Below are 20,822 nucleotides of genomic sequence, written 5' to 3'. Positions count from 1 at the left end.
AGGAGGCAGTAGAGTCGTTAAAAGAAACGGAAGTGGGGCAGGTGAGGTGCGGGGGGGGGGGGGGGGGGGTGTTTAGAAATGGGTCAGTCTATTAGCCCACACCTGGACCCCCTCTGCTCACATTGCTCCATCCAGTGATGGTGTTCAATCCTCTCACACACCTCTGGGGTTGCTCTGCTAGAGCTGCTCCTCCAGCTTCCTCATGTAGCTGTCCTTTCCCCTCCTCATCTCTCTCCTTAGCTCCTTCTGGACTCTCCTCATTTCCTCTCTGTTTCCAGATGTGAAAGCCCTCCTTTTCTGCTCCAGCAGGGTCCTCGGATCTGGAGTCAGCCACGGCTTGCTGTTGGAGTAACACCGTACTTTCCTGGTTGATAAAGTGTTATCCACGCAGAAGTTGATATATTCTATCATGCAGGTGGTTAGTGTGTCGATATCCTCCCCATGAGAGCTGCATAGCACCACCCAGTCTGTAGTTTGGAAGCAGTCTTTCAGTGCCATGCTCACCTCTTCAGACGATGCTCTCACATACCTTGTGGTGGTGGGTTGTTTACACACAAAAGGTATGTATGAGGGAACCAGATGGAACAGGTTATGGTCCAAGCGACCCAGTGGGGTGATGATGTATATGGATACTTAATATTTGCATACAGTAAGTCCAGTGTTTTGTTTTCCCTGGTAAAACAATCCAAATACTGAGTGAAAGTAGGGAGAGTTAAGGACAAGGAAACATGATTGAAACCTCCAGAGACGAAAAGGAAGGCTTGGGAGTGTCATGTCTGCAGCTGGGACACTACTGTGTGAATTGTCTCACATGCTGCTGCCGTATCTGTCGCTGGCGGGATGTACATGGTTAACGCAAGGTAGGTAATACAGTTGGATGCTAAAAGCTAATAGCTCCACATCTCGAGTACAGCGCTGCTCCTTAACACGGATGTGCTAGCCACGATTCTGTGCAGCACATCATGCTAACCTCCCGGTACTCCCTTTGGAGTCTGGTTACCACCGCCAGTTCCTCGGTCTTATTGGGAAGAGATCTGACATTTCCAATAACGATCGAGGGTACAGATGGTTTGTACCGTCTCTTCCACTCTCGACACTTAGCCACACTTAGGTTGTTAGCTTAGATGCCGTCATTAAGAAGCGGTACAACTAATGTGTCTATGCGAGCTGATTTGCGATGTGCACCGCGGGCCCGGCCATTTATTTTTTAATGCAACCGCTCAGATTAATTCACTGCGTGTTGTGCCCAGAGCTGGACTGGGGCAAAAAAATCGGCCCGGGCATTTTGACTAGAGACCGGCCCACCAGGAATTATAGGAAAATCCATAAAGGCTTTGAATTAAAACAAATGCTGTTGTGACAGTGATGTACACTGTCTTGTTGGTATATGTATGATTTCTATATGTTGTACATCAGATAAAAACTTTGGTTGTAAGATTTAGATAATTATTTATTAAAAGCTGGACATTTTAAATGAGAATAAGAAAGAAAATTATTTTTTGTGCCCCCTTTTCCCTGTTAATGCCCTACCTGGCCCCCTGGCAAAACTTTGCTAGATCCGCCCCTGCACAGTTACCAGCTGTCAGCTAAGTAGAAAACGATCCTGGTCTAGAAAGTAATATTAAATAAATTCTAACAACAGATTATCAAGCTTAAACGTGCTGCTGTTGTTCAGCCGCTGGTTTCCTCTTTCTGGCGTGAAGTGGGCGATAAAGAAACAAGAGAGACAGACTCGCGACATAAAAGCCGATCAGCTGATCATTGATCAGTTTCATGATTGAAGTAGCAGCAGGAGTGGGAGGGGTGAGCGTAGGGAAGGTTTTATGGCTTAAAATATCTAAAAATATATTTTAGAAAAGATATGGTTTCCATTTCATTGATTCGTACCTAATGTGGTGGGTCCCAGAACACAACCCTCCTGATAATCGAGGAAATACTGTATTTAGAAAACAACCAACAACCCTTTAAGGTAATAAAACATCATTGAGCTAACAGCTTAGTTAGGTTCCAGACTCAAGTCAGTTTCTTTGACTTATACCAAGTGAAGGTTTAATGTTACATGTTAAGAGAAAAGAGATGCATTCATGCTGATTGGACTTTTAATTCTTTCTGTGCTTCTAAAAAGGAAAAAAAAAAACCTTTAACCTCTGATTAGGATCCTACATGAGTCATATTCATTTTAATAATATAAAAGCAATAATAATTTTACATACCTATTCTATCCAACTTTAACTTTGGTTTCCAGATGGTCTCCAGCAGTGCGAGTCGCTCTTCATCAGTCCAGACGATAATGGCTTCAGCCTCCTGCTTCAGTCCAAGCTGCTCTCCCTCCTGACTGCTGCAGAGCTCCTCCTGTTCCTCTTTAATCTGTGGAGGCTCTGGGTCCTCCTGGACCAGACTGGAGTTCCTCTCCTGGTTACAGACCTGCTGCTCATCCAGACCCTCCTCTTCCTCACAGTCATGTTGTTGTGGGAGGTCTTGAGGAGAAAAGAAACACAATAAAAAGGTCATTAATGCGAAAAAAAATTATTTGTAAAAAGCACTTTGTGCATTTGGCAGCCATCCTAAAAGGTTGCCCCCTTTAGTGGCCTCCACAGGAGATCATCTGCCTCCACCACACTATCTCTAGCACGCTCCTCTTTCACACTAACTCTCTGCATGTCCTCCTTCACCACAGCCATGAACCACCTCTGTGGCCTTTCCTCCTCTCTTACTGCCTCCTAACATGTCATCCCCCTCTCTGATTCTTTTGTCTCTGGCCAACAGTAACACAGTTTCCACCAACACCTTGTTGGCCAAAAGGACTTAAAGCTGTCGTTAACTTGGGCCCTGATATATCCTTCATGACAAACCCCCCCAAAGGGAATTTGTTTAAAGCAGTTATATTAAGAAAAGGGCTGTGAATCTACCGAAACACAGGGATGACCATCTCAGCCAGTGTATTCAAGATAGTGGGTAGTAGGGCTGGGCCATATCAAACCGTTCACGGTAATACCGGTATAATGTTGGGCAACGATAGAAAAATGAAATATCGCAATAGAATATGGGTGAAACGCGCATGCGCAGTGCCTTTGTTTTCATACGCACACGGCGGAAAAATCATGGCGGCGAAAGCGGATTGTTGAATGAAACGGATGAACCAGAATTGGTTTGTAAAAATGCTGCAACTTCAGTGGTGTGGAACTGGTTTAGCTTTCGTCTGTCAAAAACACAACAAAGCACTATGTTAGATTTGTATTGTTGATTGTCATTTATGCTTAGAAATATCTACTCATATATGCTTATAGTTTTATAATTAGTTGTAGATTGATAGAGGTTTGATCCTTAGTAGTCTGTGGAGACTGTGTGCCTTCCAGAGCGCTCTGGCATGCACACACAACTCAAGGTCAGGAGAGAGGTTATATCTGCTCTTACTGATATAGCAAACACACGTATATCTGTTTAAGTCTAAGTGCCTGTGTCTAAGTCACTCTGACCACAAACACACACACACACACACACACACACACACACACACACACACACACACACACACACACACACACACACAGGCAAAGTACTCTTTGTGTGTATGTATATGTCATATGTTAATGAACCTATGTATATTCATGTGAGCTCAATAAAAGGAGCGCTATGGGGAACCTGGCTGAGAGTCTGACAGAGGTCAATTGGGTGGAACGACACTTGGCTCCAGGCAGGCCTCCCTCATGCATGAGCAACACAAAGAACTTTCCCTACTCGTGTCTTGCTTTTTGCTGTGTAGTAAATTGTCTTGAACGTTTCAGCAAATAGGTTTAAGCTACAAACCTATCACACTATTTTTGGTAGAGCATGCTAGCGGGCCGTCGTTATTACCGTGTTTTTTGGAAAATACGGCACACTTAAAATCAATCCTTTGATTTTTCTGAAAATCGACAGTGCCCCTTATAATCCAATGGGCCTTATGTATGAATTCTGGTTGTGTTTACTGACCTCGAAACGATTTTATGTCGTACACGACGCTCGAAAATCTGTCAAGTTTTAGTACGACTTTGCTAAGCTACGAAGCCGCACTGCTTGATGGATTGTCGGAGCGTTACGGCTATCGTAGGCAGAGCCTCTCGAAGTGATACGTACTGTGCTTCAACATAATATTACCGTATTGTGTGTGTATAACCTCTTTTTAAGTTTTGTGGATATTATACATGGTTATGCTGAGGATATGTCGGCTAATTTCCACTGGAAATGCCTTTTGGTTAAACTGTTAGCAAGGAATTTGCATTTCCACTGTTAAACTTTTATATAACTTTAATGCACTTAAAAAACAGCTGCTTGTTTAAGTGAAAATACACTGATGTTGGGTTTTTTTTGCACTAATAAAGTTGTGGAGTTGTAAAGTATTTTGTCTAGTGTCAGTTATATCGTCAGTTATATCGTTATCGCAAATTTTCAAATGTATATCGTGATAAATATTTTTGGTCATATCGCCCTGCTCTAGTGACATTCCACAAACCAACAAATGCTCCTGTTTCTAATTGATTAATTCTAAGTCCATTACATTGAATCAGTTTGTTAAAAGACACTAATAAATGTGAATGAGAACAATGTTCTTTTTTCTTATTAAATAAATTGAAAAGATGACTGACTGTACCTTTAAATAAAGAATTATTTCCACTTCAGAGAAGTCTGATAACAACTTTTAAAGTTAAATGTGTATTGTATATCTGAGATCTACCTTTATCTTTACTGCACAGTCTCAGTGCTTGGAGAGGAACACTGATGCTTGATGAACTCAACAGTGGAATCTGTTCGACAAACACTTTAAAAAAATGAATAAAAATATATCAATCAAAAAAGGAGCTTTCGTTAACTATATTTAAATTTAACTGCAGAAAACGTCGGTCAACATATTTAATCATTTATTGTAATCTGGTTTTGTGCAATGATATAAACTAGTTTAGATTTATTCTGGATATTCTCATCACGGCTGAGGATAGTGTTATTCCAAACAGCACAACACCTAATCTATCAGTGACCATGGACCTGCACCAGTCCAACATAGTCCGTCACTGGACACTGACCCACAGCACTGATAAATACCCAGTTTAACATCTTCTAGTAAAGTCAGTCACACTGAAGAATCTGAGCTTGAACAGCACAGAGTTAAAAACATGTCCATACCTACGATGTGTGAGTTTCTGTCGGGTTTCCGGCTGATATCCAGCAGTCTGTGCTGACGGTTGATCTCCTCCTCATACTGGACGATGGTTTTTTGAACCTCTGAGAAGATTTCTTCACAAACAGCAGTTAGTCTCTCCTTGATAAACTCTCTCAGATACTGAGCTGAACTCATTGCTGCTTCAACTGGGGCTGGGCGGATCGATACAAATGATACAGACATATTGGTATAAGACCCACACTAACGTGAAGGGATCAATACTTTAGTTTGTGTTTCTCACAAATACAGGCCATTCACATCTGTCAGGTTTATATTGTTGATTGTCATTTATGCTTAGAAAAATATAACCATATATGCTTAGAGGTGTATAATCGATTGTGTAGTGATAGGATGTGTGATCCTTAGTAGTCTGAAAAGACTGTGTGTCTTCCAGAGTGTTCTGGCATTCACACTCGGATCCTGGAGTCACAAGAAGAGCTCGTACCTTCTTTTATTGTTTTATGGTATAGCAAACACAAGTACATCTGTTTTAGTCTAGGTGCCTTTTGTTTAGATGAACTGCTGGACTGCAGGTTTAGGGAAGTCGTTCACAGGGTCACATCTTGATTTAGCTAGTAGGCCATCACTCTTTCCCTCATCAGATCGGTTGGTTTTTGAGCTGTTCTTTACTCAAGTGAACTGGCTTCACGCTTCTAAATAAATTACAGTACAATGTTTTTAAATCTCACTGCAACTGCTGCGTCACAATAATCTGTCCTGCTTCATAAATCTGTCCCATAGCTTATATAGGAACACATATCTTATTTTCCTATATCTACTTGTTGTAATTCAGTGGAACTTATTTCCACCTTCTGTGACTGCAGTAACATTTCCTTCAGCCATCAATTATCCCAGCTGAAGTAAAAATATTAATAACAATAACAATGAGATGATTTCACATGATGTTAGTTTTTTTGTCATGTTTTCCTGTCTATGCTGAGCTCTTTATCACTTCAGCCACTTTATCACCATCTTGTCACTTTTTCCACCACATTTATTGTCATTCTACTGCTTGAACACTTTGCCCAAACTGCACCTCCTTTCCATTTACTAGACTCAGTCGTGTGTCTTTACCGTGCTGAACCACATCCCTACAAACACTCATCAGAGAGCAGTTTCTCAGTATTTTAGCACTCTTAACCTCCCTACATGCTTATTTATCGCTGTTGTAGCTGAAACTGGTTCCACTCACCCAGCCGAAGAGTTTTTCTTCTGGAGACAGTTTTTTATCCTCGACATAAATCCGTCCTCGTGTCTCGTTGTCACGGTTACGCTGCGCTCACTGTCCGTTTCATCCACGTCACAGCTTTACTTTCACTGTTTTGTTTTTTTATTTTCGCCTCTTGTTTGACCTTTTTTTCAACCCCGCTCTTCTCTCCCGCCATCGACTTCTGTTCTTATTTCACTTCCTGAAACGTCACGTCCCTCTGCTGTTTCCGGTCCCTTCGCAGACCTGCCCGTGGGTTAGCGCGTTTGGCGTGACATTAAAATAGGGGGCAGTTACAACTTACAAGTCACACTTTGTGGACTTTTGACTTTATTGTTTGTTTGTTTTTTAAACTTCTTTTTATCTAATGGAAATTGCAAGAAAGGTGTATTTTCACCTGTCTGAGCATACTTATTAGGAGCTGATGTCTCCTAATAAGTTCTGCACATACTAATAAATACTTGTAAATACTTAGCTGTGTTGAACAATAAAATCTCAGCTCTGTTGCAGTATTAGAGAGACTTGCAGGAAAACAAGGAGACCAACCTGGCTAAAACCTTTAAAAATCACATGGTATGTTTGTATTATACAACTTTAATTGATATTTTAAATATGAGTAATTACTGACATCTCCAAATAAATACTGTATTTTTGTTTTATCAGTAAGTAAACTGCAATAAATAACGAGGAATACAGAGTTAATCACACGACATAATAATAATTCTGTCGCAGAGACCTACCTCGGCACTTGTGCTGGTGAAGCCAAAGGCAAGATATGCTTCATCATATTTTCTAGTCTTTGGCTTAGAAGGAAGTTGGTTTGGAAACATATTTGGCGATGCTTCAACTTCTGCCTTGCGTTTGTGTGGGAGCCCTGTCAAAAAACCTGTCCATTATGCTAGCAGTGTCCAAGCATTCTTTTTTTAAATTTTTTTTTATTCATGTCGCAGTCCCCCTGCAATGGCTCTGCGCCCCCAGGGGGCACGCCTCCCCACTTTGGAACCTCTGCCTTGTATGTAAAAATATCACATTTGTTGTATTTTTGTGCGCCTGACCAATTGCAACAGTTGGGGCAACGATGAAGAAACTTTCCTCAACTTTATTTGCGATGTATAGCTGCTGCTTTGGACGCTGTGTATGATGTTTTACTCAGCCTGAGTCTCGAGTTTCGGTTATAATAAACGTCTGGCTTCCTGTTGTTATGAGATACTCTAGGGGTGTCGAACTCCAGGCTTCAAGGGCTGGTGTCCTGCAGGTTTTAGATCTCACCCTGGGTCAACACACCTGAATCAAATGATTAATTCATTACCAGGCCTCTGGAGAACTTCGAGACATGTTGAGGAGGTAATTTAGCCATTTAAATCAGCTGTGTTGGATCAAGGACACATCTAAAACCTGCAGGATACCGACCCTCGAGGCCTGGAGTTCAACACCTGCGTGATAGTCACACCAGAAGTGTCTGAGAATAACCAAGGGAAAAGAAAAAAATAATTTGTCATGAAAATTGCTAAGAAGTAGATCACCTGTAATTAATTAATGTGTTTTCCTAGCTCTTCTTTTCTTGTGGTGACACAGAATGTGAGTAATGGTTTATAGTGAGGATGATGTCACTTGAGCAAATAACATTTTCTCTTGAAAGTAGAAAAAAATAAAAAAGGACAGACAGAGCTGAAAACTCTTCCTGTTTTATTTTCTCCTTGAAAGTAGAGACTTTTTGTTGAGATGTTTTGGACAATTATCTGACTCAAACTTAGTGGACAATTTTTAGGCATGGTTTCTTCCTGTCACAACATTACTGCGCACCAGTGCACAAAACAAGGTCGATAAAGACAATGATGAGCAATTTTGGTGTGGAAGAACTTGACTGGCATGTGCAGAGCCAGGACCTCAACTAATAGAACACCTTTGGGATGATTAAGTTTGTGGAAAGCCCTGCAGAAGCATTGAGGTTGTTAGAGCTTTAGAGACTGGGCCAAATTCATTATACACTATGGATTAAGAGTTGGATGTCACTCAACTGTGAAGGAGAGCTGATGGTGCCAAAAACTGAATTATGTTATTTGCAAAGTGACTTTTATATATCATTTGTTTATCCAGCCAAAAAAACCTCACTGACTTTAAAAATGTATTTTTTTAAGCATGAGCTGGCTGTAAACATATTTCAAGTGGCCAAAAAGGAGTGGATTGGTTATAATGTTGGTACAATAATGCAAAGTCATAAAGACACTTTTACACTTTGTATATAACCCCTTTGCAAATCCTGCTCACTAAAGTCTATTAGACAATTTAAGTAAACACATTACACATTAAAAAAAACAAAACAAATGGAAACATTGGAATCACTTTTTAGCAAAACACCCAATTTAACCCTCTGGAAAAACTCTCTCCACACACACACACACACACAATGATTTATGAGGCAAAACCAAACACGTCTCTTAGGCTACGTCCACACTGCAGGTCTTAATGCTCAATTTCAATTTTTTTGTCTGCTTGTTCACACTACAAATAAAATGCGACAGCAAATGTGCTCTAGTGTGAACCCTCAAAGCGGCCCGCATGCGCAAAAAAAGACGTCACACACAACGCGCTGTTTAGACCCAGAGCAAACAGTATTGTTTGACTGTTGGCCCTTAATATAAAGACTTCGGACTTTACGTTTCCCAATTTTGCTTTGAGTAATAAAGTTATTGTGTTATTTACATATGGCCTAATAATTATCCTTATTGCTGTTTTAGAGAGGAGCGGTGCTTCAAAGGATAGTTGCAGATTTCTGTCAAAATCTGCCGATTATACAGTACAAATAAAATGTCCACGTTCCTCCAACGCTGTCTTACCAACTGTTTCACTAACATCTACACGGGATGGCCAGGAAGCATTCGCGATGTCTTCTCCGGCACTGATAATTGGCGTCTGTCTTGTGTCAGTGACGTAAAAGACGCATTTAATGCGACGTGACCATTCAAACAGCAGTTGCTTTCTAAAACATCAGATATGTATCGGATTCAGCACCACATACGAAAGTGACCCAGATCGGATTTGAAAATATCGGATTTGTGCCGTTCACACTGTCATACCATGATCGGATATGGGTCGCATAGGGTCAAAAAAGTCGGATTTGATGCGCTTTTGCCTGCAGTGTGAACGTAGCCAAAGATTAGTTTCACATTTTCAGAAGTGAGTGACATCCTGGAATGAAGAAAGATGAAAAGATTTTGTTCAAAGTTTTATTTCATATAAAAGCTTTTTGTTCACAACAAACATATATTCACTGAATATAATCATTAAAATTACATTTTATAAATCACAGAATCACAACAGAAGGATTTATCTTAATGTTAAGTGAGGTCACCAATAGACTGGAGGGAGATAAGAACACTTGACAAGCTGCCACTGCCTCTGCTTTCACTGCATTGAAATCACTCACAGCTGTCTCACACTTTGTAAGCATGAATATTTCAACCAGTATGAATTCTTATGTGTTTCTTTAAGTGTGTGTTTTCACTGAATTTCTTTCCACAGGTGCTGCAAGAATAAGGCTTCTCACCTGTGTGAGTTCTTGTATGAATTGTCAGTGTTGATTTCTCACTGAATCTTTTCCCACAGGTGCTACAAGAATACGGTTTCTCACCTGTGTGAGTTCTTGTATGAATTTCCATTTTTGATTTCTCACTGAATCTTTTCCCACAGGTGCTACAAGAATACGGTTTCTCACCTGTGTGAGTTCTTATGTGAGATTGCAGTGTCGAGATCTGACCGAATGTTTTTTTACAGGTGCTGCAAGAATACGGCTTCTCACCTGTGTGAGTTCTTACGTGAGATTGCAGTGTTGAGTTATGACCGAATGTTTTTTTACAGGTACTACAAGAATACGGCTTCTCACCTGTGTGAGTTCTTATGTGAGATTGCAGTGACGAGTTATGACCGAATGTTTTTTTACAGGTACTACAAGAATACGGTTTCTCACCTGTGTGAGTTCTTGTATGAATTTCCATTTTTGATTTCCGATTGAATTCCTTCTCACAGGTGCTATAAGGATGTGATTTCTTACCTGTGTGAATTTTCAAGCACTGACTGAATTTTGTCCTACAGGTCCAACAACAGCAACGTGATTTATTACCTGTGTGAACTCTCCGATGTGTAGTCAGTTCGGATTCAGAGTTGAAAGTTTTTTCACAGCTGTCACATTTTAGAACATTTGTCTTTGTTTCAGTTTTACTCTGACTGTCTGACACAGGAGTGTTGTCTACTCTCTGATCGTGACTTGTTTTTCTGTGATGTCTTCTCTGCCTCAGCTCCATGTTTCTAGTTGATCCTGAGTCCACATGCTGGCTTTCTACTTGATCTTGGCTCTCTGCTTCAGGAGAGCTGTGAGAAAGGAGCTGCTCACTGTTTAGTTTTTGTTCAGTCTCCTGCTTCAGTCCATGCTGCTCTTCCTCCTGACTGCTGCAGAGTTCCTCCTGTTCTTCTTTAATGTGTAGAGGCTCTGGGTCCTCCTGGTCACAGACCTGCTGCTGTGTGGGGTCTGAAGAGACAAACAGAGAAAAATGATAGAAAAACGGGCGAAAATATTTTCTAAACTCTGAATATTCTCATTACTTTCACATTTCTCTGTGAAAATGACCTGAAATCCATTTTCTACTAATTAGCCACACACCAACACAAATCCCTATCCTAATAAGGACACACATATGATCTTTCTCTTAGTATTAAGATATGAACACAAAGCCGAAAACACAAATTAAAAATGAAAACCAACAGAAAGAGACTTTAAAGTGGTCGTCATATGATTTTACTTTATAAACATGAACAGGTAGAAATGGAGGCTTCGGCCTGACTGCTCATCAGTTTGTTATCTGTTGAAGTTCAGGGTCTGGTTGGTGGGCTATTGTCTACAGTATAAAATATGTGCAAAGTATTTTAAAATATAGTGTAGTGGCAATTCCTTTTGTTTGACAAACCAAACATCCCACAATTACAAATCCACAAGCTACTACTGCACTGACATAATATTTTGTACACAGGCAAAAGCAGTCCACTATCCATACTTGAAAGTTGCGTTTTTATGGCTTATTCATCCAGTTTGGCAAGCAATAACAAGATTCATTTTTTATTACTTCCTGCTGCTTCGCCTGCTCTGGTAAAAAAAAAAAAAAAAAAAAAAAAACATAGGGAGGGTTTTATGACTTAAAACATCTAAAAAATAATTTTAGAAAATATATGGTTTCCATTTCATTGATTCGTACCTAATGTGGTGGGTCCCAGAACACAACCCTCCTGATAATCGAGGAAATACTGTATTTAGAAAACAACCAACAACCCTTTAAGGTAATAAAACATCATTGAGCTAACAGCTTAGTTAGGTTCCAGACTCAAGTCAGTTTCTTTGACTTATACCAAGTGAAGGTTTAATGTTATATGTTAAGTGAAAAGAGATGCATTCATGCTGATTGGACTTTTAATTCTTTCTGTGCTTCTAAAAAGGAAAAAAAAAAACCTTTAACCTCTGATTAGGATCCTACATGAGTCATATTCATTTTAATAATATAAAAGCAATAATAATTTTACATACCTATTCTGTGCAACTTTAACTTTGGTTTCCAGATGGTCTCCAGCAGTGTGAGTCGCTCTTCATCAGTCCAGACGATAATGGCTTCAGCCTCCTGCTTCAGTCCAAGCTGCTCTCCCTCCTGACTGCTGCAGAGCTCCTCCTGTTCCTCTTTAATCTGTGGAGGCTCTGGGTCCTCCTGGACCAGACTGGAGTTCCTCTCCTGGTTACAGACCTGCTGCTCATCCAGACCCTCCTCTTCCTCACAGTCATGTTGTTGTGGGAGGTCTTGAGGAGAAAAGAAACACAATAAAAAGGTCATTAATGCGAAAAAAATTATTTGTAAAAAGCACTTTGTGCATTTGGCAGCCATCCTAAAAGGTTGCCCCCTTTAGTGGCCTCCACCACACTATCTCTAGCACGCTCCTCTTTCACACTAACTCTCTGCATGTCCTCCTTCACCACAGCCATGAACCTCCTCTGTGGCCTTTCCTCCTCTCTTACTGCCTCCTAACATGTCATCCACTTCAGAGAAGTCTGATAACAACTTTTAAAGTTAAATGTGTATTGTATATCTGAGATCTACCTTTATCTTTACTGCACAGTCTCAGTGCTTGGAGAGGAACACTGATGCTTGATGAACTCAACAGTGGAATCTGTTCGACAAACACTTTAAAAAAATGAATAAAAATATATCAATCAAAAAAGGAGATTTCGTTAACTATATTTAAATTTAACTGCAGAAAACTTCGGTCAACATATTTAATCATTTATTGTAATCTGGTTTTGTGCAATGATATAAACTAGTTTAGATTTATTCTGGATATTCTCATCACGGCTGAGGATAGTGTTATTCCAAACAGCACAACACCTAATCTATCAGTGACCATGGACCTGCACCAGTCCAACATAGTCCATCACTGGACACTGACAAATACCCAGTTTAACATCTTCTAGTAAAGTCAGTCACACTGAAGAATCTGAGCTTGAACAGCACAGAGTTAAAAACACGTCCATACCTATGATGTGCGAGTTTCTGTCAAGTTTCCGGCTGATATCCAGCAGTCTGTGCTGACGGTTGATCTCCTCCTCATACTGGACGATGGTTTTTTGAACCTCTGAGAAGATTTCTTCACAAACAGCAGTTATTCTCTGCTTGATGAACTCTCTCAGATACTGAGCTGAACTCATTGCTGCTTCAACTGGGGCTGGGCGGATCGATACAAATGATACAGACATATTGGTATAAGACCCACACTAACGTGAAACGATCAATACTTTAGTTTGTGTTTCTCACAAATACAGGCCATTCACATCTGTCAGGTTTATATTGTTGATTGTCATTTATGCTTAGAAAAATATAACCATATATGCTTAGAGGTGTATAATCGATTGTGTAGTGATAGGATGTGTGATCCTTAGTAGTCTGAAAAGACTGTGTGTCTTCCAGAGTGTTCTGGCATTCACACTCGGATCCTGGAGTCACAAGAAGAGCTTGTACCTTCTTTTATTGTTTTATGGTATAGCAAACACAAGTACATCTGTTTTAGTCTAGGTGCCTTTTGTTTAAATGAACTGCTGGACTGCAGGTTTAGGGAAGTCGTTCACAGGGTCACATCTTGATTTAGCTAGTAGGCCATCACTCTTTCCCTCATCAGATCGGTTGGTTTTTGAGCTGTTCTTTACTCAAGTTTCTAAATCTCACTGCAACTGCTGCGTCACAATAATCTGTCCTGCTTCATAAATCTGTCCCAGAGCTTATATAGGAACACATATCTTATTTTCCTATATCTACTTGTTGTAATTCAGTGGAACTTATTTCCACCTTCTGTGACTGCAGTAACATTTCCTCCATCCATCAATTATCCCAGCTGAAGTAAAAATATTAATAACAGTAACAATGAGCTGATTTCACATGATGTTAGTTTTTTGTCATGTTTTCCTGTCTATGCTGAGCTCTTTATCACTTCAGCCACTTTATCACCATCTTGTCACTTTTTCCACCACATTTATTGTCATTCTACCTACTGCTTGAACACTTTGCCCAAACTGCACCTCCTTTCCATTTACTAGACTCAGTCGTGTGTCTTTACCTTGCTGAACCACATCCCTACAAACACTATTATAACACTCTTCATTTCCCTACATGCTTATTTATCGCTGTTGTAGCTGAAACTGGTTCCACTCACCGAGCCGAAGAGTTTTTCTTCTGAAGACAGTTTTTTATCCTCGACATAAATCCGTCCTCGTGTCTCGTTGTCACGGTTACGCTGCGCTCACTGTCCGTTTCATCCACATCACAGCTTTACTTTCACTGTTTGTTTGGGGTTTTTTTTACCTTTTTTTTCACCCCCGCTCTTCTCTCCCGCCATCGACTTCTGTTCTTATTTCACTTCCTGAAACGTCACGTCCCTCTGCTGTTTCCGGTCCCTTCGCAGACCTGCCGGTCAAACCTCTCGTGGACCCTCCCCCCTCCTCTGCCGTTGTGTGTGTGTGGTCACGTGACCTTTTCTACTCGCCTAAGAACAGCAAAAATTTGCCCACGTATCAAATATGCAACATATTGAAAGCCATTTCCTTAACCTTGTTATTGATACAGTGTTGATCACAGGTCCTCCATGCATTCTCCTGCTGTATATCATTAAATAAGGAAGAGCAGGAGTGTTTAAGGAGAGACAGTAACATTTCTCTTTTCAACAGCACCAACAGCAGAGTTTGGTAACAGTATGATGACACTTTTTGGTACAGCATCTAAAACTACAGCAGATCCTTTTGGTTTTATGGATATTTTAAATTGCCCCACAAGTTCTTTGTATGGTAAAATAATAATAATAATAAATTTAAAGAAGGTAACCAACTGAGCTACTGTCAGGATGTTGTTCCACAAAGTAAGTGCATATGTGAGCACATGAAGCATCTTCCCTTCAGGCTTTGAAAGCAGTGATAGAGGACAGACATAAGGAATTTAGTGAGAAAGCTATGGTCACTGTGTAACTGAGTTTAGTTTAGAGAGAAAGAGAGAGAGAGTTTGGTCTGAATTTGGTCTGACTGGACCTATTCGCTACTGTATACCCCCTCCCCAAACCTAACTCTGTCTTCCTCAGTGATCTCATCTCTCACTCTGTCCTTCTAAGCAGACTTTCCTCTCTCAGCATCTCTGACATCCATCCGTCCTCCCTCCCACTTTCTTCTTTTACAGAATGCCTATCTGGATTAAAATCAGCTCTAATTTTCTTAAGCTCAATGAGGATAAAACTGAAATCCTCCTTATTGGCACTAAATTCAACCTTTTGAATGCAAATCATTTCTCTCTGCTTATCGATAACTCCACAATTTTCCTGTCTCCTCAGGTTAAGAGCCTTGGTGTCATCAGTTCACTTTCCTTTAAATCTCACATCAATAATCTCATTCTGCCTATCTCCATACGCAATATCAACAGATTACGTCCTTCTCTTTCCACCCAGTCTATATCCATTCTTGTCCATAGTCTAATTACCTCTCGCATTGACTATTGTAATTTTCTCTTCCAGGGTTATCCTCCAAAATCCCCCCATAAGCTTCAACTGGTTCAAAACTCTGCTGCTGGCAATATTACCAGAACCCCCTCCTACCAGCACATCACCCCTGTTCTTCAGGAACTTCACTGGGTCCCTGTGAACTTCCGGATAATATACAAACTTCTTCTGCTCACCTTCAAGGCCCTTCATAACCTTGCTCCTCCTTACCTCTCTGACCTGTTAAGCACTACCTCTTCTGCCCGTTCACTTCGATCTTCTTTTTCTCTCCAGCTTTCTGTGCCTTCTTCACCACCACGGGAAGCAGAGCTTTCAGTTGCTCTGCTCCCAGGCTGTGGAACTCTCTACCCCCAGATATAAGAAACACTGGTTTGCTCCCCCAGTTTAAATCAAGACTCAAAACTCATCTGTTCAAATCTGCATATTCACTGTGAACCCACTGTTTGTTCATTTTATCTTGTGCTTTTGTGTTTATTGCTTTTCTTTTGTCAACGTTGAGTTATGTGTTTTATTCTAGCATTATTATTATTATTGTTATTATTGTTATCATCACCATAATCAACAACAACAACAACAATAATAATAATGATAATAATAATAATAATAATAATAATAATAATAATAATAATAATAATAATAATAATAATAATAATAATAATAATAATAAACTGTATTATTTATTATTTATTTGATTGTTTGCTATGAGCTAACGCTGATCCACACTCCAAGCCACTTGGTGGCGGTAATGCGCCACGTCGTTGTTTGCTAACCGCCAACAAACGACGACGACGACGAAGAAGAAGAAGAAGAAGCAGAAGAAGAAGAAGAAGAAGAAGTTAAACGAGGCGAAAACAACCACGATAAGAGCAAAATGAAATCTGTAATGTGGAGAAAATGGACAGTGTAACCGTGACAACGAGACACGAAGAGGGATGTAAAGTATAACTGGATGTAAAGAAGAAAAACTCTTCGGCTCGGTGAGTGGAACCAGATTTAGCAACAACAGCGATAAATACGCCAGATGAAGAGTGCTAAAATACTGAGAAACGGCTCTCTGATGTGTGTTTGTAGGGATGTGTTTCAACAAGATAAAGACACGACTCAGTCAAATAAGCGTTAATGAACTCCACAGTCTGCTGCCTGACAACAAAAGAGCGTCTGTGGGGTTTTATCCGGAGTACCTGAAATAGAAAAAAGAAAACAGAAACGGGGACAAAGGTTCTGTTTTAAAATACATATTACAGCGAGAAATGTGACGGCTTGTCTGTTGTTATAAGTTTTGATGAGCCAAGTAAGATGTAGATGTGGATAAATTAGCTGAGGTTTGGCCTGCCCCCACCACGGAGATGCTGTCAGTATCAAAGCAGCTCAGATTACTTGTTTCTTTCTTATTGGATTAAAGAGAATGACAAAAGTTTCACTGTGAGGACGTGATTTAAAGATGAAAAATGTCTAAATTGCACATATCATGTCCTGAGTAAAGGACTGTTGGGGTGTCCGTTGATTCTCACCTGTATTGGAAACATTGGTTTAAGAAAACAATCAAATCAGTAAAACACATATTACTGGATGCAACAGTTTGCTAGAATTGGAAGGAATTTGTCAGGCCAATTGTGTAATTGATTGATTCAAAGATTTTATTTTTTCCTTTTCACTGCTTTACTCCTGTCTGCACAGGTGATGATAATGGATCTGTGTTTGTCAAATGCCATTAAGCTCTGAAGAAGAAGAGAGGTGCTGTTTGATGAAGGGGCCTTAAGTTAAAGGAGAGACACAAACTAAAGTATTGATACCATCACATTAATGTGGATCTGATACCATCGTCTGTATCACTTCTATCGATCTGACATGCAGTCAACATATCATGATGTGTAAGAGCTGTTAGGCTCCATTCACATGTTGAGATCAGAGCTCAGACTAGTTTCAGTTATAAAGAAGAGAAACTCACACAGTCACTGACACTGAGAGGAGAAATGGCACAGAAAGGAGTTCAGCTGGACCGAGAAACCTTCTCTTGTTCCATCTGTTTGGATCTACTGAAGGATCCGGTGACTATTCCCTGTGGACACAGCTACTGCATGAACTGTATTAAAACCCACTTTGATGAAGAGGACAGGAAGGGAATCCACAGCTGCCCTCAGTGCAGGAAGACTTTCACACCGAGGCCTGTCCTGGAGAAAAACATCATGTTAGCAGATTTAGTGGAGCAGCTGAAGAAGACTGGACTCCAAGCTGCTCCAGCTGATCACTGCTATGCTGGACCTGAAGATGTGATCTGTGATGTCTGCACTGGGAGGAAGCTGAAAGCCATCAAGTCCTGTTTATCTTGTCCAGCCTCTTACTGTGGGAAACACCTCCAACCTCACTATGATGCAGCTCCACTAAAGAAACACAAGCTGGTGGCCCCCTCCAAGAAGCTCCAGGAGAACATCTGCTCTCGTCATGATGAGGTGATGAAGATTTTCTGTCGTACTGATCAGCAGAGTATCTGTTATCTCTGCACAGTGGATGAGCATAAAGGCCATGAAACAGTCCCAGCTGCAGCAGAAAGGACTGAGAAGCAGAAGGAGCTCGAGGTGAGACGACTAAACATCCAGCAGAGAATCCAGGAGCGAGAGAAAGATGTGAAGCTGCTTCAACAGGAGGTGGAGGCCATCAATGGCTCTGCTGATAAAGCAGTGGAGGACAGTGAGAAGATGTTCACTGAGCTGATCCGTCTCATCCAGAAAAGAAGCTCTGATGTGAAGCAGCAGGTCAGATCCCAGCAGGAAACTGAAGTGAGTCGAGTCAAAGAGCTTCAGGAGAAGCTGGAGCAGGAGATCGCTGAGCTGAAGAGGAAAGACGGCGAGCTGGAGCAGCTCTCACACACAGAGGATCACAACCAGTTTCTACACAACTACCCCTCACTGTCAGCACTCAGTGAGTCTACACACTCATCCAGCATCAATATTCGTCCTCTGAGCTACTTTGAGGATGTGACAGCAGCTGTGTCAGAGACCAGAGATAAACTACAGGACATTCTGAGAGAGGAATGGACAAACATCTCACTGACAGTCACTGAAGAGGATGTTTTACTGTCACCAGCAGAGCCAAAGACCAGAGCTGAATTCTTAAAATATTCACATGAAATCACACTGGATCCAAACACAGCATACATACATCTGTTATTATCTGAGGGGAACAGAAAAGTAACATTTATGAAGCAACAACAGTCTTATTCTGATCATCCAGACAGATTTACTGGATGTTATCAGGTCCTGAGTAGAGAGAATCTGACTGGACGTTGCTACTGGGAGGTGGAGTGGGGATGGGGAGGAGTTTGTATAGCAGTCGCATACAAGAACATCGGCAGAGTAGGGAGAGTGAATGAATGTTTCTTTGGACGCAATGACAAATCTTGGGCATTATATTGGTACACAGACAATTATAAATTTCGCCACAACAATGTCCAAACTCACCTCTCAGGTCCTCGGTCCTCCAGAGTAGGAGTGTACCTGGATCACAGAGCAGGTATTCTGTCTTTCTACAGCGTCTCTGAAACCATGACTCTCCTCCACAGAGTCCAGACCACATTCACTCAGCCGCTCTATGCTGGACTTTTTCTTTATGGACTTGGAGCCACTGCAGAGTTGATTAAAGTCAAATAGAGAAGACAGGTTCATGTTGATCCCTGATGATTATATGTACGTGTGTAGTTTCTAAATGAGGCTTTACATTTTAGAAGCTGAGAAGTTCAGTGGTCCATTGATGTGTGAAAATAATATTGGACTGATTCAAACTTTTGTTACGACTGTTGTCGTAATTTTAATATTCAAATCTGAGTGTGCAGGTGCCTCTCCATGATTGGTGCATCCAGTGGGACGGTTCGTACCGATTGGCTAATGACCAGGAGGCAGCATATAAGAAGACACCCCCCTGGACGGCCAGTCATTCATCCTCGGCTCATCCCAACTGGCAGACTGTGTGTTCACTGTATAGTAATGTTTGTTTAATGCAGGAGCATGTACGGGTGGACCGCCTTTTTGTTTGATTACAGTTTTCTCCTGTTTTTGTTAGTTAGGGAGGTAAGTCGTTGTGGTTTGGTTCAATTCTTTTGAATAGATAAGTTTGATTTATCCCTGAGATAGGCTCCCTTCTGTTTGTTTTTTGGCCTTAGGTTCACCCCGAAGTTATAATTCTCTCCCTTCCTTTGTTTCTAAATTCACTCAATGTAAATAAATCACTGTCAAAAAGTATTAATTGCGTGATGTGCTGGATCAGACGGGGATGGATCACCCTTATGTTATGGTCTGGCCACGCCTAGACAGGCCATAACACTGTTCTTACATTTATATACCTTACATCAATATAAATCTGAATTTGTTCTTATGGCTGATAATCATGTGAGTTTAAATGATACTACTCTTCATATTCAGCATGTTTGAAATCTGTCATCAGTCTGGTTAGTGGTTTTATTCTGTAGTTGCTGTAGTGGGTTGTCAAATGCAACAATATATTGGAGCTGCAGTGATTCATCAGTTAGTCAATGATTAGAGAATTGATTGTTTTATAATTATTTTAGTCGCATTTAAAGCTGGTTCCAGTTTCTGAAATGGGAAGATTGTTGATTTTTCTTTTCAATCATATATGATCGTAAACTTAATGTCTTTGAGGTTTGAACTTTTAAAAATATAACAAAAAATTGAATCTTTGAGGTTTTTGATATTATTATTATTATTATTATTATTATTATTATTATAGCTAGAGTGATGACATTTAATCTCATTCTTCAAATGAAATGCTTGATCACACTTGATCATTTATACATTGAAATATAAAAGCTAAATAACACAGGCTTGTATATTGTGGAGAATAGACATGTGTCATTGCTCGAGCTGTGTCTGGCAGGCAGAGCATCTCCACAAATCTGATCAGCCTGATTTGGAGAAAATGAGCTGAGGGAGACACCTGGTGGACAAACAAAGACACGACAGAAAGAAAGACTAAAGTGCAGAGGGGAGACAGACAGCTGGAAAAACACAGACACAGAGAGGAGAAAATACTACAGATAAAAACAACAACAAATATGTAAATGTATCATATTCAAGCACCTCATTTGAATTGTTTTCTTCCCACATACATACTTAATGGAACAAAAAGGACATCCATTGTAATGTTTTTTGTTATCATACAAAGAATTTCTGGACAAATTCAAAAATATCCATAAAACCAAAAAAATCAGAATACAGGATCCACGACACAAGCGTCTCAAAATGAGTTGGACAATGCTCCCAACTGCGCAAAGATTGGAGTGACATGTTTTAGAAGTCGTTCTTGGACCACCAATAGATGTCCACATGATGTGAACTGGTCATG

At 40.5% G+C, this 20,822-nt stretch overlaps 3 protein-coding genes across 4 annotated transcripts in view; 1 reads left to right on the top strand and 2 right to left on the bottom strand.

Moving 5' to 3' along the window:
- Window positions 1–6,591, bottom strand: part of LOC148103823 (uncharacterized) — a 12,847-nt gene extending 6,256 nt beyond the window's left edge. The window contains exons 1-3 of one of the 2 annotated variants that reach the window (XM_087834377.1): window positions 6,390–6,591; window positions 5,161–5,349; window positions 2,214–2,477 (exon numbers count right to left, since the gene is read on the bottom strand). In XM_087834377.1, coding sequence (XP_087690503.1) covers window positions 2,214–2,477; window positions 5,161–5,332 — 436 coding nt within the window. In that variant the 5' untranslated portion in view covers window positions 5,333–5,349; window positions 6,390–6,591. Of the gene's footprint in view, window positions 1–2,213; window positions 2,478–5,160; window positions 6,264–6,389 lie in introns of those variants that run through there. The other variant, XM_087834373.1, reaches the window with a different exon arrangement.
- Window positions 6,592–9,627: 3,036 nt separating this feature from the next.
- LOC148103822 (uncharacterized) lies at window positions 9,628–13,261 on the bottom strand. Its single transcript, XM_087834272.1, has 3 exons — window positions 12,972–13,261; window positions 11,977–12,240; window positions 9,628–10,929 (listed from the first exon to the last, which is right to left on the bottom strand). Exons 1-3 carry the CDS (start codon window positions 13,189–13,191, stop codon window positions 9,863–9,865), a joined length of 1,551 nt encoding a protein of 516 aa, XP_087690398.1. The 5' UTR covers window positions 13,192–13,261; the 3' UTR covers window positions 9,628–9,862.
- Window positions 13,262–16,272: 3,011 nt separating this feature from the next.
- LOC148103821 (tripartite motif-containing protein 16-like) lies at window positions 16,273–20,148 on the top strand. Its single transcript, XM_087834158.1, has 2 exons — window positions 16,273–16,444; window positions 17,145–20,148. Exon 2 carries the CDS (start codon window positions 17,441–17,443, stop codon window positions 19,112–19,114), a length of 1,674 nt encoding a protein of 557 aa, XP_087690284.1. The 5' UTR covers window positions 16,273–16,444; window positions 17,145–17,440; the 3' UTR covers window positions 19,115–20,148.
- The last annotated feature ends 674 nt before the right edge of the window (window positions 20,149–20,822 follow it).

The sequence above is a fragment of the Neolamprologus brichardi genome, chromosome 3, assembly GCF_056152115.1.
Source record: "Neolamprologus brichardi isolate AB-2024 chromosome 3, ASM5615211v1, whole genome shotgun sequence".
Lineage (NCBI taxonomy): Eukaryota > Metazoa > Chordata > Actinopteri > Cichliformes > Cichlidae > Neolamprologus > Neolamprologus brichardi.
This window is presented reverse-complemented; position numbering and strand designations above follow the sequence as displayed.